General features: G+C 48.6%; 5 protein-coding genes across 5 annotated transcripts; 2 read left to right on the top strand and 3 right to left on the bottom strand.

Annotated features, from left to right (window-relative positions):
- Nucleotides 1-77: 77 nt before the first annotated feature.
- Nucleotides 78-1242, bottom strand: ACHE_30897A (uncharacterized protein; the record flags this gene model as incomplete). The annotated part of the gene is made up of 3 exons (XM_043277566.1): nucleotides 78-562; nucleotides 617-1131; nucleotides 1181-1242. 3 exons carry the CDS (start codon nucleotides 1240-1242, stop codon nucleotides 78-80), a joined length of 1062 nt encoding a protein of 353 aa, XP_043135432.1.
- A 1039-nt stretch (nucleotides 1243-2281) lies between these two features.
- On the bottom strand, nucleotides 2282-3368 carry ACHE_30898A (aldo/keto reductase; the record flags this gene model as incomplete). Its single annotated transcript, XM_043277567.1, has 4 exons — nucleotides 2282-2484; nucleotides 2539-2866; nucleotides 2916-3180; nucleotides 3229-3368. The coding sequence occupies 4 exons, from the start codon at nucleotides 3366-3368 to the stop codon at nucleotides 2282-2284; spliced, it is 936 nt and encodes a 311-aa protein (XP_043135433.1).
- Nucleotides 3369-5430: 2062 nt separating this feature from the next.
- On the bottom strand, nucleotides 5431-6038 carry ACHE_30899A (GFA family protein; the record flags this gene model as incomplete). The annotated part of the gene is made up of 3 exons (XM_043277568.1): nucleotides 5431-5734; nucleotides 5788-5967; nucleotides 6031-6038. The coding sequence occupies 3 exons, from the start codon at nucleotides 6036-6038 to the stop codon at nucleotides 5431-5433; spliced, it is 492 nt and encodes a 163-aa protein (XP_043135434.1).
- Nucleotides 6039-6628: 590 nt separating this feature from the next.
- On the top strand, nucleotides 6629-7210 carry COX19 (cytochrome c oxidase assembly protein Cox19; the record flags this gene model as incomplete). Its single annotated transcript, XM_043277569.1, has 4 exons — nucleotides 6629-6678; nucleotides 6746-6780; nucleotides 6874-6988; nucleotides 7093-7210. The coding sequence occupies 4 exons, from the start codon at nucleotides 6629-6631 to the stop codon at nucleotides 7208-7210; spliced, it is 318 nt and encodes a 105-aa protein (XP_043135435.1).
- Nucleotides 7211-7615: 405 nt separating this feature from the next.
- On the top strand, nucleotides 7616-10182 carry NPR3 (nitrogen permease regulator 3 family protein; the record flags this gene model as incomplete). Its single annotated transcript, XM_043277570.1, has 2 exons — nucleotides 7616-8756; nucleotides 8807-10182. The coding sequence occupies 2 exons, from the start codon at nucleotides 7616-7618 to the stop codon at nucleotides 10180-10182; spliced, it is 2517 nt and encodes an 838-aa protein (XP_043135436.1).
- Between the last annotated feature and the right edge of the window lie 4589 nt (nucleotides 10183-14771).

Raw genomic sequence — 14771 nt, forward strand, 5'->3', positions numbered from 1 at the left:
TGCAGTTATATACCCTTACGTTGTATTGATTTTTGAAGATTCGATGTATATGTCCAATAGTGTTTTAGATGCGCCCATCAAACCAATGCGAGCTGGCCACTTTCCACGCGCTCAGCAGCCCAATTGTCATTACCGACATGGCTTGGAACCCCGATTATTTTGAAGAAGGCATTCCTACGACTCCTGCTCCCCCATGACCAGCCTCCACCACGCCGAATAGGCAGGTTATATAACCGAAACGCAATCCACGCGAAAAATATACCAATAGCAGATCCAAATACAAGGTCAATACCGTGGTGCCTGTGATCGGTCCAGCGAGATGCGACTATGAAGAACGCAACAGCGATTGGTATAGTCGGGGCAATGAGCATGTAAATGGGCGGTGCGGCTCCCTGTTCGCGAATAGAGAGTGCTGATTCCGGGTGAGGATTGGGTTCAGAGCTGTCTGTTTGTTCTTCGTGCGAGTTCCAGTGGTTGGGCGGAATGAGGGAAAGATAAGGGAATGTTATGGAGAATTTAGAGCATAGCCAGAGGCTAAAATACGTCAATCCGGCAAATGACACTGTCCCTGTTAGCAACACATAGCTTCTGCATTGAGAAATTGAGAAAAACCCACAAGACGCATGATCACTCGGAAAACTCACAAACCCCGTCTTCGTCAACCCATGCGACCTGTTCCGACAGATCTCAGAGGTCACCAAGACCGGAGCCCCGGGCAACTCCTGCCCAAGCCCACCAACCACATACGCAGCAACATTCTCCAAATCGGGATCGCACCGCGCCAAAAGATCCGGCCGCGGCTTTCCAAAGAGAAGCTTTAGCCCCTTTGCAGCCGCATACGCACTGGCAACCGCCAGCGCTAACCCAAGCCAACCCGCATTAATCTCCCATAGTTTGTATCTCCAGACGATCGAGCGCGGAGTATCCTTGTGTACTGTGTGTCCCGGGATGCGGAGTAGGATTACGAGCGCGATGACGAGAGCCGGGAGGATCAGAGCGAGTATTAAGGCAATTTCGAACGGGACTTTTTCATGTTTTGTTTCCGGGTAGGAGATGCTCGGGTCTGTGAGGGAGAAGGGGCGGTGGATGGGGGTTTGGTTGGACCAGGTGTAGCCGATTGAGGCGATAATGCTGTATCCTTGTTAAGCTCTGCTATATCAAATAGTAGATAGTGGTGTACATGATAATTATCCAATCCAGGATGTATGACAGTCCCAAACGATTTGGGGTTATGTTGCGCATGGTGTGAAATTTTTGGTGGTGGGCCAAAGCCGATGGTTGGTCGCTAAGCTTAAATAATTCAGCTGGGAATGCGGGGAAGCTGCTATTACATCAATAATTATTTCAGCTGAGATCTGCGAACGATATGTAGGATAACCAGAAATGTTTCTCATGTATATGGATGCTTGATTGGGTTTGAAAAAATAATACTCAACCCAAGCAGTCAGGCGTTTTTCGTATCTGGATTGAACAATTCAGTTCGAAACTGGGATGAAGGTACTGCCAAGTTAAGAGACAATGAATGCCCAAAGAGGAAAGGAGGAATACTCTCACTATTGTAGCAGATGCCACATCAAAACGGGGAGCCTCGCAGTCTATACCTCCCCCCCCCGGGGCAACCCAACCACCCCACCAAGTAGACAGAACAAAACACACACATCAACACAACAAACACCGATATCCCAGGCCCAATCTACCGCCCAACCAGTCCTTTCCGTTGAGACAAAGTCCGCACAGTCCAGCATGGCCAGTCGACCGGCGACAACTCGCTGGGACCACTGGCTGGTACCCAGGGTTTTTACCGTCTCCCTCCAGGGCCAGTTGTTGCTGTTCTACTAAGTGGTAAGTATGGCTGTAACGTCGTCCCTGCACCCTATCCAGCCGCCAACCAAGGTGCCTGTGAGGTCTTCGTGTGTTCCAGTTCCGGCCGCCCTCCGTGGACCAGGGACAGGATGGATGGTAGATAGATGGTAATAGATGGGTATATGGCAGTAGTCTAGTAGATGGCAGTATATAAAAATAGAATTTTCCTAGGAAGATAGTTCAAGGAGAAAAAAAAAGAAAAGAGAAAAAACGGCTTACATATGGGTGGAGGCAGAAATCAGGGCAGGCAGCCATAGAAGCAAACAGAACAGAACCAAGGCAATGAGGCTTGAATAGGATAACGAACGACGGAATTTAATAGATGGATTAGAAACATAAAAGTACTTTATATCATGAAAATATGGAATTCATTATATAGCGCTACGGATAATACTATATTGAAATACACAATCCTCGATTAAACAGAAGTACCCTCAAGGTCCTGGAAGAAGTCCCGACCAAATTCTCCACTGCTGTCGTTGAACCGCAGCTTACGGTCGATCTGCTGAATCTTGCTCATATCATCCGCGTCCAGTTTAAAGTCGCCTTCGAGGTTGGACTTGATTCTCGAGGGAGTCTTGGACTTGGGGAGAACGGAGTGGCCGGCCGTGATAGCCCAGGCTGCACCAGTTAGCAATATTTCTTATCACAAGAAGTTGTAGGGATGGAACATACCCAAAGCAACCTGTGATGAGCTCTTCCCATGCTTTTCCCCAATCTGCCCCAAAATCGGCTCATTGATCAATTTACCCAGATGTCCGGCTCCTGAGTACAATTCGTTCTGGTTTCCGAACGGAGAGTAATGTGTGACATGGATGCCCTTGGACTTGTGCCAGTCGGCAAAGGCGTGCTGCTGCAGCCATGGGTGACCTTCGAATTGGTGCACGGCGGGCGGAATGGCGGCGTTTTGGAGGAGACGTTCCATTTCGGCTTTGCTGAAGTTTGAGACGCCAATGGCTTTTACTTTGCCGGTAGAGATGAGTTTTTCCATTGCTTTGTATGTCTGTGTGCGTTAGCTTTGTCTGGATTGAGGAAGGGCTGATGGGGCGTACATCAAGCCAGTCAATATCCTCGAGAATCGGATTACCACTCGAGTCCTTGGGGAAGGGCTCGTCGCCTCGCTTCCATGCCACCGGCCAGTGGATCAGAAGCAGATCAACGTAGTCCAGACCCAGACGGTCGAGCGAACCCTGCAGAGACTTGGGGACATCGTCGGGGTGGTGTGCATTGTGCCAAAGCTTTGTTGTTACGAACAGCTCATTGCGATGGATTCCGCTGGATCTAATGGCCTTCCCGATGGGTTCTTCGGTTCCGTATCTATTCCCGTTAGTAGGCGATTTTCAACCGAGCCTCGAGTCTACTCACCCCTGAGCAGTGTCAATGTGGCGGTATCCTGCCTTGATGGCCTCTGTAACAGCGTTCTCCTGAGATTCTGGGTCTTGCCAGGTGCCGAATCCGATGGCAGGGATCTCAGCGCCGGTGTTGAGTTTGAACTTAGTTGGCATTGTCGTGAATCATGTCTTTGTTAGGTCGAAGTATTTTATAGTTCGTGTCTCGATTGCCTGGTATTTGTTCTCGGACGCCGTTATATGCCTAGAGCTGACTGCAACGTCAAATTGACGTTCCATGGCAAAATAGTTCTGACGTTTTCATGATGGTGATGCCCGGATCACAAGGCACACTTTAACGCTTGCGAGCTTCAAGCCTATGCTGGCGTTAGCACCTTGCATGTCGGGTGATCGATTCTGGTTAAAGCTGGTCTCTTACCTGTCAAAGCGTTCGAGAAATTGAGCATTCTGGGACCTTTGTGGAATACAATTGACGTCATGGCAGCTGGCCTTATCGGTTGAGATATCCGCTTCCATCTATTCAAATTAAGCCAGGAGTCGTATTTATGCACTTAAGGACATATCTCTAATATACTGACTCTTTGATAGTCCGAAACATTTTAATCAGAACGACACATGACACAGTATGCCTTCCTAATTCGGTACAGTGGCACATCGGAGCCTCAGCTTTTTTAATTGGACATCGTCTTTGTATTCTCTCATGGATTTTGCTCTCCGAGCCTCTTATTACAACTCTCTATCAACATTCAATTGTTGTTGCTCTCACTCAAGCGTGATACAAAGCGTGTTGTATAGACATTTCCTATTACGGTTAGGCCCACTGCACTAGTGGTTCCTGTAGCTTACCGAGCACTAGCGGGCGGCTTAAAAGCGGTTCCGCACCGCACAGAAATTTTTTTTCGACTCTTCAACGCTTCAACTTCGTTGACAGGCACAATGACTGCCATTCGACGCCAGCGACACTCTACTTGAGTGAGAGAGTAGAATGTGAGTTATCACCAATTCTCCCTCCTAAGCATTCTCCAATTTCAGGATGAATTCCTTAACAGGAGTATCCATCACCGAAAATTCATGACGGACTCTTTTATAAGTCTCTAGAATTACTCTGACTTGCGTCGTCTATTATTTGCTTGCTGCAGCCTGTCGTGGTACATGTTGCTAACTATTGTCCAGTATATATAACTTCGGCCATGATTGATCCGCATCTCCCGCTATATTGTAGCAAAAGGTATGCATACTCTGTTCTTTCGCACTGCACAACACCACCCCTTCGATGATGATCCTTAAGACACGCTATAGGCATTCCTCAATCTTAAGATCCATGTGGAATCTGTCATACACTCAAGTTTCAGCCTTGTCTGATTTACTCTACTCATCCTCGCTTGTCAACACATTTTCTTGTGATGTCAGTCACTAACATGCTGTTGAACAGGTAAATAAACCAATTCGATTACCTACCACTCCCTTCTATGAGGATACTTTGAACGAACGGGCGGACATAACGCATACATCTCCCGGCATCCATTCCAAGCAAAGCGTACAAACTTTGCGGGTGTTTGGGGGTGTATAGCTTGTTGAGAACTCGTCACCTGAGTCTTATCCGTTCAACATTGCTCGTGTCATGGGCTTGGTTGATCCTAATTAACGTATCCATAGGTATTTTCCACCTCCAACATCCTTTATTTTATGCCCTCTGCATGTCAACATCAAATGATGAACATGTTATTCACACTGTTTGATCCGGTACACCCGGAGATGAACATTTTTACAAAAATTCTGATTTAATGAGGTGAGTTCTCTACAATGTCATATCTACTGGCTGTCTTTATGCTAACTGTCGAAGCCTGACTTAGTTGACAACATCTTCGTTGTTTCGAATCATTCATGTTTCGTGACTTGGATACTGATTCGTTCTTGAATAGAATAGATCCCATTGTAGTAAAGGATTACCTTGGCAATTTTTAGTGTAAGTCCTTTCTGATGGTCTCCTCGCCTTCCCGTCGCCTGATGAATTCTTTAATCGCTGTGTTCTTTCCGAACATCATTGAAGAAACAAACAAGATTCACCTTGGAGAACTGAACTTGATTTCTCTCACTATCTTATATTGCCGTCGCTGGATGAACCCGGCTAACGTTATATCACAGGTCGAAGCATATTCTTTTAGATAGCCATGAATGAAACGTTCAATAATTCTCAATTCTTCTGTGCGTCGTAGACCTAGTCGTAAAACAACCCATGCTTCTTATGCCATCCCTCCAGACTATCCCCTCCAAACGTCTCATGTGTACTCTTCGCTCCCTCCGGCCACCGCACCCACTCCGGCTTCGAGCCGCCCATAACACAAACCATCTCCTTGGGAACCGGCAAATCCGTATCAATTGCAGACGCGAACGGATGAATCAATTCGGGATAGTGATGATCCCACAACCACAGCATGGTACTGCAGTTCGAGCAGAAGTTGCGCTCCGATGAGCAGCGCTGTTCGTCAGGTGTGCCGCGTGCTTTGATTGCTGAGTATTTTCTACTCCGTCAGCCCGTCCTCTGTCCGGGAATATAGTTCGGTTCGAAGCGTACTTAATGAACTCTTCCCCATTGGAAACTTTCAGGCTATTTGCGATCCCACCCAAATTCACACTCCCACCATACCCACCAACCTTCCGACAAATACTACAGGCGCAGAGTTGATATGGAACGGGCGTCTTGGAGTCGACGGCGAATTGCACGCCGCCGCATTGACAGCTTCCTTCTAGGCGACTGGTTGATGTGGTTGGTTAGTTGGCGAGGACCTTTGGAGAATCGGAAAGTTGATTAACATACATTGGCATTTTGTCGATCGATTGATGTTGGTATTCGCTTGTATGGTTCTTGGGAAGGCGTGATGAGTAGGGAATATGAGGAGAGGGTTCAAGGTGGAGTTGGACGTCATCGATATATAAGGCCGGATTGAGGGGTTTGTAGAAAGGTACAAAGTACGCTGAAGGCATGCTATGTATGATATTCCTTTAGATGCACTCATTATATTACATTTCATTTACTCTGCTAAGCACTACGATTCCAATTAAACAGTGCTGTAGTCGTAGTATCCGGAGTAGACATATGGAGGACAAGCAACTATATGTAGCCGAAGCGTATAGACCAAACAACCTACAACCCGAGAAATCACTAGCTTTGCAATTGTACTGTACCAAGAATTGCTGGCTTCTAGATTATCGGCTACAGTACAAACAACAATGCAATGCAGCTCTGCGATTGACATGAATTGAGCTCTATCTGGATCGGCGCTGGCAGTTGGTACTGTTTGTCCTGTTTGCTGTGTTTGGCTCTTTAAGTCCCCGACTTTTCGGGATTCATTCATGGAAATGGAGCATCCCATTTCTTGACTTTGTCATTTTGCAAGACGATATATCTTTGCAAAATGGGTTTCGGAAGTCCAGGTACCGGCGCGACAAATTACAAGCCCTCTCCGTGAGTGTTTCAGCTCCCATTACCCCATTGCCTCAGCGTCAACACAAAACTAACATCAAATTCATAGACCGGAACGTGGAAGCTTTCCTCTTGACCATGAAGGTACGCTATGCATTGCCTCGTCCATGTCGAATTCGATACTCGAATTGCTCGCTAGCAGATCAGCGAACTAACCGGCCTCCCAAACCGTAACAGGAGAATGCAAACACCTTATCCGAAACTACCTGAAATGCCTCAAGACCAAAGGCGGCGTCAACGACCCGGACTGTCGATTGATGGCCAAGGATTACCTGGGCTGCCGGATGGAAAAGTGCGTTGCGTTAGACCCGGGGATCGTGAGGATCGGCTGATCGCCGTTCATACTGCGAATGGATATGAGGACTTTAGCTGACTATCGTCTCTTTGATTGGATAGGAATCTCATGGCGCCGGATGATTTCAAGAATCTCGGGCTTATTTTCGAGAAGCAGGAGAGTCAGGGGAGGGATAGTGCGGGGACTGGGTCTGGGGAGAACGGGGGACCGAAGGCTTGAGGGGTGAAGAGGGAAGAGGGAAAATCAATTGACATGATATTCAAAGAGATCCCTTCTGGGGTGCTTTCTTGGAAATGACGATGCGTATATGAACTCAGTTTATGGCGTTGGTTGGGTTATTTCACTCTGTTCGTGTATATATATATGGACCGGACTGTACAATTGGCAATAGCATGTGTGATGGTACATCACGTTACTATCTGTCTATTAAAAGCAATGGTGAATTAAACACCAGTCAATTCCACGAAGCATCAGTATGAACTAAATGCTACATACTACAGAATGCAAAATGCGAAAGTGACATGCGGGGAAGTTTCCTATCGCGATAAAGTCGCGCCCGCTCCAACTTTCACCCAATCTTACCCAACCCAGCCAGCCAGCGCAACCAACTACCAATTTCCAACAATGTCCTCAATAGTCCGCCCCCCAGACCCCTGCCTGATAGCAATAATCCTAATCGTGCGCTCCCGCGCCGGCCCACGCTTCGTCTTCCACTATCCTCCCAACCCCCTCAGCGAGAACGGCCTCCGACCACCCGCCAGCAAAACCCGCCGCGCATCTCGCTCGAAAAGCGCCCAAGGGAATAAAAGCAATGACTCGAGTTCCAGCGACGAAACTGGCTCAACGTCTGATGACGAGGAGGAGGAGAATCAGAGCCATCTGGCGGGGAGTGGGATGTCGACGACAAGACGGATGAGTAATTTCGGGGTCGAGGACCGGCATCACCATTCTCATCCGCTGTCTGCGTCGCCGATGACTAGTACTAGTGCTGGGGGCGGCACTGGTGGTGGTGGTTCTGGGCCAGGGGAGGCGTCGCAGTCGCAGCGGCCGGGCTCGTTGGGGTCGGGTCGGGCGTTGTTTCGCAAGCGCGGGCCCAATTCTGATGCTGAGGATGATACGGGTGCAGGTTCGGAGAGGCAGGAGGATTCATCGCCTACAAACGGGCCGTTTATACCCCCGTGGGAAACTTTGCTGGGGCTACCGGCTGATGTATGGGAGAAGCTGTTGAGCCCGTCGCGGAGCTGGCATAAGCGGCGATTCGAGGTTGGGATAAACGACCTTGCGTTTGTCGGGTGGCCTGTGTTTGTGCGCGAGGACGGAACATGGCGGAAACAGCGACGGAAGAAGAAGAGCAAGCGCCGGTCTGAGGCGTATGCGAAGGAAGGAGAGAGCCATGACGAGAGTGCTGACGATCGCGCTGGTCGGGAGGAGGGCATTGAGGCGATGGCGGATTCTACGGATACGTTGATCAGTCCCAAGGCTATTGGTTCGCCGGAGCTGAAGCGGACGTCTAGGACGAGTAGTAAGGCGGCGAGGAATTCTGGGGGAGTCGTGGATGGGGATGATAAGGATTCCATGACCATGTTTAACGTGGTGTTTGTGCTTGATCCTCCGTTGCTGGAGTATTCGATCCGGTTGCGGGAGGTATATGACAATATCATCAAGAAATTCGCCAAAGCTTTGAAATGGGAGCAAGCGCGTACGGACTATGTTTGGAAAGAGGCGCAGAACATTTCGCACTTCAAGGAGAAGGCTAAGGAGAAGAGTAAGTTTGCTTTAACCACGCTCTGTGTAGTTTAATATTGACAAGTCTAGGATCCTCTGTCACTAATCTCTACTCTGAGCTCATATCACACTCATCGCTCGCCCGAGCCATCTACACGCTTTATACTAGCATTTCTGCCTCTAAAATTGCTTCTCTCTCCCTCAGTCCTGACGTCTCGATATCACTTCAGATACCCCCCCTCACTTCGACGCATTACCTACCAGGCCCAACCGACAAGGCGTATCCAGGACTGTGGCTTACAACTGCAGATAGCGTGACACCGGTAGATGACCCGACGGCTGATGAGAACACTGCGCCGCATCAAGTACTTGCGAAGCATTTCGCTCTGCTGTTGCTCGATAACGAGGCATCGATAATAAAAGATGTCGAAGCATCTGCGAGCGCACTTGCTCCCGCCCTAGTCCACTATATTCGATGCTCTAAACCCACTCAGTCTTTTGCGCAAATCTCGACTGCCTCAGGAATCCCACTTTCGACCATCCAAATGCTAGCGAGCCATCTTGTCTACTGGCGACGTGCACGCGCCATACCTCCGCTTCATCATAGAGATACATATATCGTCTCCCCGAACTGCGATATGAGCAAGCTTGACGTCGCTACTGCTGCTTTCCATCAGGCATTCCCAACATGCCCGAGTTTGCCAAAGATGCTGTCAGCTCTGAGTGGCACGCCCAGACCTTATGGGAGCTTTATCCCAAGTAAGGACCACAAGGATACGTATTTCAATATCCTGGCTTGGTTATTACGTGGAGGGTGGGTCACGCAACTTCGTACGTTTGGCAGAATCAAGGTATCCTCAGAGATCAAAATGGCAGTGGAGCGGGCCGTCCGAAAAGAGCAAATGGATAAGTTCTTGGCTGAAACTGGGCCAAATTCGGTGCCTGAAATTCCTACTGAAAATGAACGCGATGAGCATGTCGACAACGATTCCAGTTCCTCTTCATCATCTTCCCTCGGTAGCCAAGGGAGCGGGGACGAGACACCCATGCCTGGTCAGTATCACGACCCGATGGCTGACAAAATGCATCTCTCACACTCGCTCATGGACCACAACATGCCTTTAAGAACGGCGTCTCTTATCCTTTCGCCCCATCGCGCATCTCCGCTGGAATCGCGATGGCTGGAAGAGCTTGTCTCCCAGTTCCCGGATGACGGGGAGCAGAGTGTGGACGCTTCTCACAATAGCAGGGAGCACGCAGGATCTCAGATCTCACTGCGAAAGGCATGGCCGACGTTCATCAAATACTTCAACGGATACGATGCACTTGAAAAGATCCCGGTACGGGAAGGGCTGAAGCGCAAGCCGACCTGGCAGGTGCTCACACGGTTGGGACTGGCGGCAGGGCAATCGCATGTGGAATTAGATCCACGAGAGCAGGTGCTTGTCGCTGTACGGCATTGGTAGCTATTCACATACTTTTGTAATTCTTCCTGTAATTACCCCATAAAATGGCATGACGCACGTGACATTCGGAAATTGTTAGTGATGAGGATCGATCGGATAAATAGTTGGCCCGAGTAGCGAGGTCAGGAGATTCTTATAGTCAACGTGTGCACACATATTGTAGATTAAGCACTCAATCAGCTACATACGCGCATACACGTTCGATAGACAATATAGCTCTACCTTCCGCTGGTCCTCTCCATATAGACCTCGTTAGTCCGGAATAAATCGACTCCCGATTTCCCTTCTGAGCTACGATCCGAGAGACCCCGTTTCATTGGTTATGAGCCCGGGCCTGCCCAAGATATTTGGATATATCGACGCCTAACCAGCGTGTGGCACCCCGGGGGTTCTATAGTCGCTTAACATCTTCTATAGACCGATCGATACGATTCCGACTACGGGCCTCACCCTCGATTAGTTCCCTACACGATTATCGGCCAGTAATCTGCTCAGCGGAGCCTATTGGGTTGTGAGAACGTCATGATGGTAGGGACTGGAAGTGAGAGCAAAATGCCATCAAAGGAGCCGCTAGAGGATCCTGGCATAAAGATCTACTCCTTCAATATCGAGAAGCTGAACGAGGAAAACGCTCGATACTGGTTCTATGCAATGGAGAGTCAGTTAAAGGTCCAATTTGCATGGCAGGCGATTGATTACTACTACGAAGTAGGAAAGGAGACATATAACCAAATACGGAAAGACAATTTGAAATGGACGAAGGTAGATATGAAGGCGGACATGATTATTCAACAAGGCCTTACTCCCACTATTGTCCTGGAGATCAAGGACCTGCCAAATGCCGGCGCGAAATGGGACTACCTGAAAGAGGCGTACCTGAAATCATCAAATGCGATGAAGGCCATGCAGTTGATGAAAATGGCCAATTGGTATCAAGGTTCCAATGTGAATGCCAAAGACGCCTACCGCGAAATCGAACAACTAGGACGCGAATTAATCGACATGAACGGCAGCAAAAAGATCGATATTGATGAATTGGTTGTGATTTGGTATCTCCGTGGCCTGCGGGAAGAGTATGCAATGCTCAAAGGGACTGTGATGAGCTCAGATGTTAACCTGAACAAGAGCTATGTGCTCAAACGAGCAATAGATTTTGACCAGTTACGAGGCGGACCAACTGAGAAGGCATCAAGGATTCAAAAGAAAGGCACAAAGTGCTTTGCTTGCGGGAAAACTGGACATCGAGCAAGGAATTGTCTGAGCAAGCGTGATGATCATGATGCTAGCGCTGATGAAAGCAAGCGCCAAGGTGGCCGAGATGGCCGGAACAAGAAGCCCAATCGATTCTCCAAGCAGAAAGGGAAGTCTGCAAAGGAAGGAGGTAGCATGGCTGGCAACAACAATGATGATGATGATAATGATGATGGCGGATACATGAGCGAGTATGGTACTCGTGCCATTGAGGTGGCAGACATAAGTGAGGAAACTGCTATGCATGCAGCTGAATGTGCTGTTGAATATACTGCTGAAGATGCAGGTAGCTGCGTTGGAGATGGCCATGTGGATGAAGATAGTGACGTGCAAGATGGCTTCACATGTGAAGAAGCCCAATTCCCTGAAGAGCATGATGCTTGTGCAACAGAGGATGTGCAAGCTAGCCCCATCACTGAATATAAGATTGAGTGGGCCAAATACATCATAGAAGGAGCACACCGAGTTAGAATGGATCCATCAAGATGGTGCTTTGACAGTGGTGCTACAAGTATGTGCTCTGGCAATCGAAGCATTTTTGAGTACCTTGATGAGACTAGCCGAGGTCATTTGATTATTGCTAGTGGTACTGAGATGCCCATCAAGGGACGAGGGATCGTTCGATTCAACCTGCCAAACGGCATGTCAGCCAGGTTAGGTAGGGTGGTGTATGTGCCAGGCCTAGCAGAGAACCTACTGTCATTAGAGGTTCTACATATGGCTGGCTTTCAATCAATTGGCTCTAGAAAGGGGTATGTGCTCAAGAAGGATGGGAAAGTGGTAGCCCAAGGAAAACGAGATGGACGGACCACATACTTGCATTCAGTCAGGCACGTCAATGCACTATTTATTGGCCCAAAAGCAGCGAAAAGACAGCAATACGCCCGAATGGCCCTATCTGCCGATGAGCAAACGCGAATGAAACAGGAGCTCATTCATCGACGCCTTGGTCATGCAGGAAGAAGCCGATTTAACACCTGTGTTGAATATATGGAGCTAGATGAGCTGAAACTGGGGAAACGAGACCAGTTGCTCCATGATAACTGTGAGGTGTGTGCGAAGGCCAAGAAGGTGAAGAAGCAAAGCCATGCGCCAATTCCTAGAGCTAGAAAGCCGCTTGAACGAGTGTACATGGATTTTTGGGGTCCAAATCGCGAAGGAATAGGGCAGGAAAGGTATTACCTGTCATTGATTGATGATTGCACGCGATATTCATGGATCTTCATCAAGATGGACCGAAGGGCTGAAAGTGTAATGCACACACTGGATAGTTGGCTGCGCCAGGTTGAAAGGCAGTCAGGGAAAGTGCTATTGGTCATCCGTACTGATAATGCTGCTGAGTTTGTGGCATTGAGACCATGGGCAGAAGAGAAAGGCATTGAACTGGAATTTATTGAGGCTGAAACACCAGCACAGAATGGTGTGGCGGAACGATACAACCGTGTTATTATGGATATAGCGCGTGCCTTGTTGATTGACTCTGGTATTAGCAAGCGTTATTGGAAGTATGCTGCTGTCACGGCAAATTACCTGAGAAACCGGACATTATTGGTGAAGAGGAAAGAAGATGGCCATGAGAAAGTTGACAAAGATGAGAAAACACCATATGAGCTATGGCATGGGCATAGGCCTGACTTGGCCCATCTTCGTGCTTGGGGTTGCCGAGTGCTCTTTTATCATAAACCAGAGAGCAAGTTGGAAAGCAGAGCAATGGAGGGCACATTCCTGATGTATGGGAAGAGCAACAAGCAGTATTTAGTATTGCCTAGAGGTGGTAGTGAACTGAAGCTGGTCACTAACCCCGAGTTTCGAGAGCGGGAAAATGGCAATTTGAGCGAACTGTCAGCTGGTCAAGTTGACATACAAAGCCTGCTGACCAGTACTGTTCTACCTGTTGGACCACCTACCGAAGCGCCTGCTCAAGCATCCATTGGAATGACTTCTAAGAGGCCTACTGAAGAGCCTGCTGGAGCAGGATTGCCAGTCAATGAGCCCTTCCACACCAACGAACCGACAATTAATTCAATGCCAGAATTGCTGAATATGCGACTGAATAAAGAGGATGGAGAGAAGGAAAGGAATTCCTCTTCATCAACTGGGGGCACAACAGATAAGCCGTTGAAACTGTCTGAAGTTCAGCCTGAAGGGGAGGTGGAGCAGAGAGCTCCTGTGGAATATACAAACAACGAAGTGCTTGAGAAAGAACCCCGAGAGCAGGCTGATGAAACACCAAAGGATATGCCTAAGCCTGAACCGGTTCCTGAAGACGGACGCCACCGGTCTGAGCTTGAAATGGAACGGCGGTCCGCTCGCGTACGTCAACCATCAGAGAGAATGATGGAGAGCCGCCAAACAGAGCAAATGTATGGCCGCAAACGCAAAGCTGAAGGGGAGGACACTGGGAATAATGATCGTCCAGCTCAGCGCATGCGGGCCCATTTTGCTAGGCTAGCAGTAGCTGCAGAGCTATTGCAGACTGATAGAGAGTATGAGGTTGCAGAGAAAGCATGTGCTGCACGTGAGAAAGCTGGAATCCGTATACCGAAGTCGTATAGCGAAGCCGTTAATGATCCAATATATGGCTCGAAATGGAAGGAAGCGATTCACAAAGAATTGAGCACCTTAATAAGCTTTGGCACATGGGAGCTAATCCCCCGGAAGGAAGCCGAAGGAACGATTTCATCAACCAGATGGGTGTTCGATGTGAAGCTAGGCCCGGATGGCCGAATTGACCGCTTCAAAGCCAGGCTGGTTGCCAGGGGAAATGAGCAATCAGATGACGATTTCAACGAGACGTTTGCACCAGTATTTCGAATAGATAGCCTACGAATCTTGTTGGCTATAGCAGCCCAGCTAGGCTTATTGGCACATGTGCTTGATGCTAATAATGCATTCGCTGGTTCCGACCTCGACAAGCCTAATTGTATGGAAATCCCGGAAGGACTGCAGGACTTTGATCCAGATGTTACTAGCACGAGAGGCCTAGTTTTGGAGCTGAAGAAGTCGCTGTATGGCCTCCGCCAGTCTGCTAATCTATGGCATCGAAAGATTAGTGATTTCCTGAAGAAGATAGGCTTTAAACCGATTACTGCAGACCCCAGTGTGTTCATCAATGGTAGGGGCCTGATTATCGCTGTGTATGTGGATGACATAGTGATATTTGGCAAGGATGCCAATGACATCGACGTGGTGAAGCAGAAGCTCAAGGAGTTCCATCCAATGACTGATTCAGGATTGGTCAAGAAGCTGTTGGGTATTCGCTTCACATGGGGAAGAGACAGGTCTATTCAACTGGACCAGCAGTCCTATGCACAACAAATTCTTGATGAATTTGGCAT

This window comes from Aspergillus chevalieri, chromosome 3 (assembly GCF_016861735.1).
Source record: "Aspergillus chevalieri M1 DNA, chromosome 3, nearly complete sequence".
Taxonomy (NCBI): domain Eukaryota; kingdom Fungi; phylum Ascomycota; class Eurotiomycetes; order Eurotiales; family Aspergillaceae; genus Aspergillus; species Aspergillus chevalieri.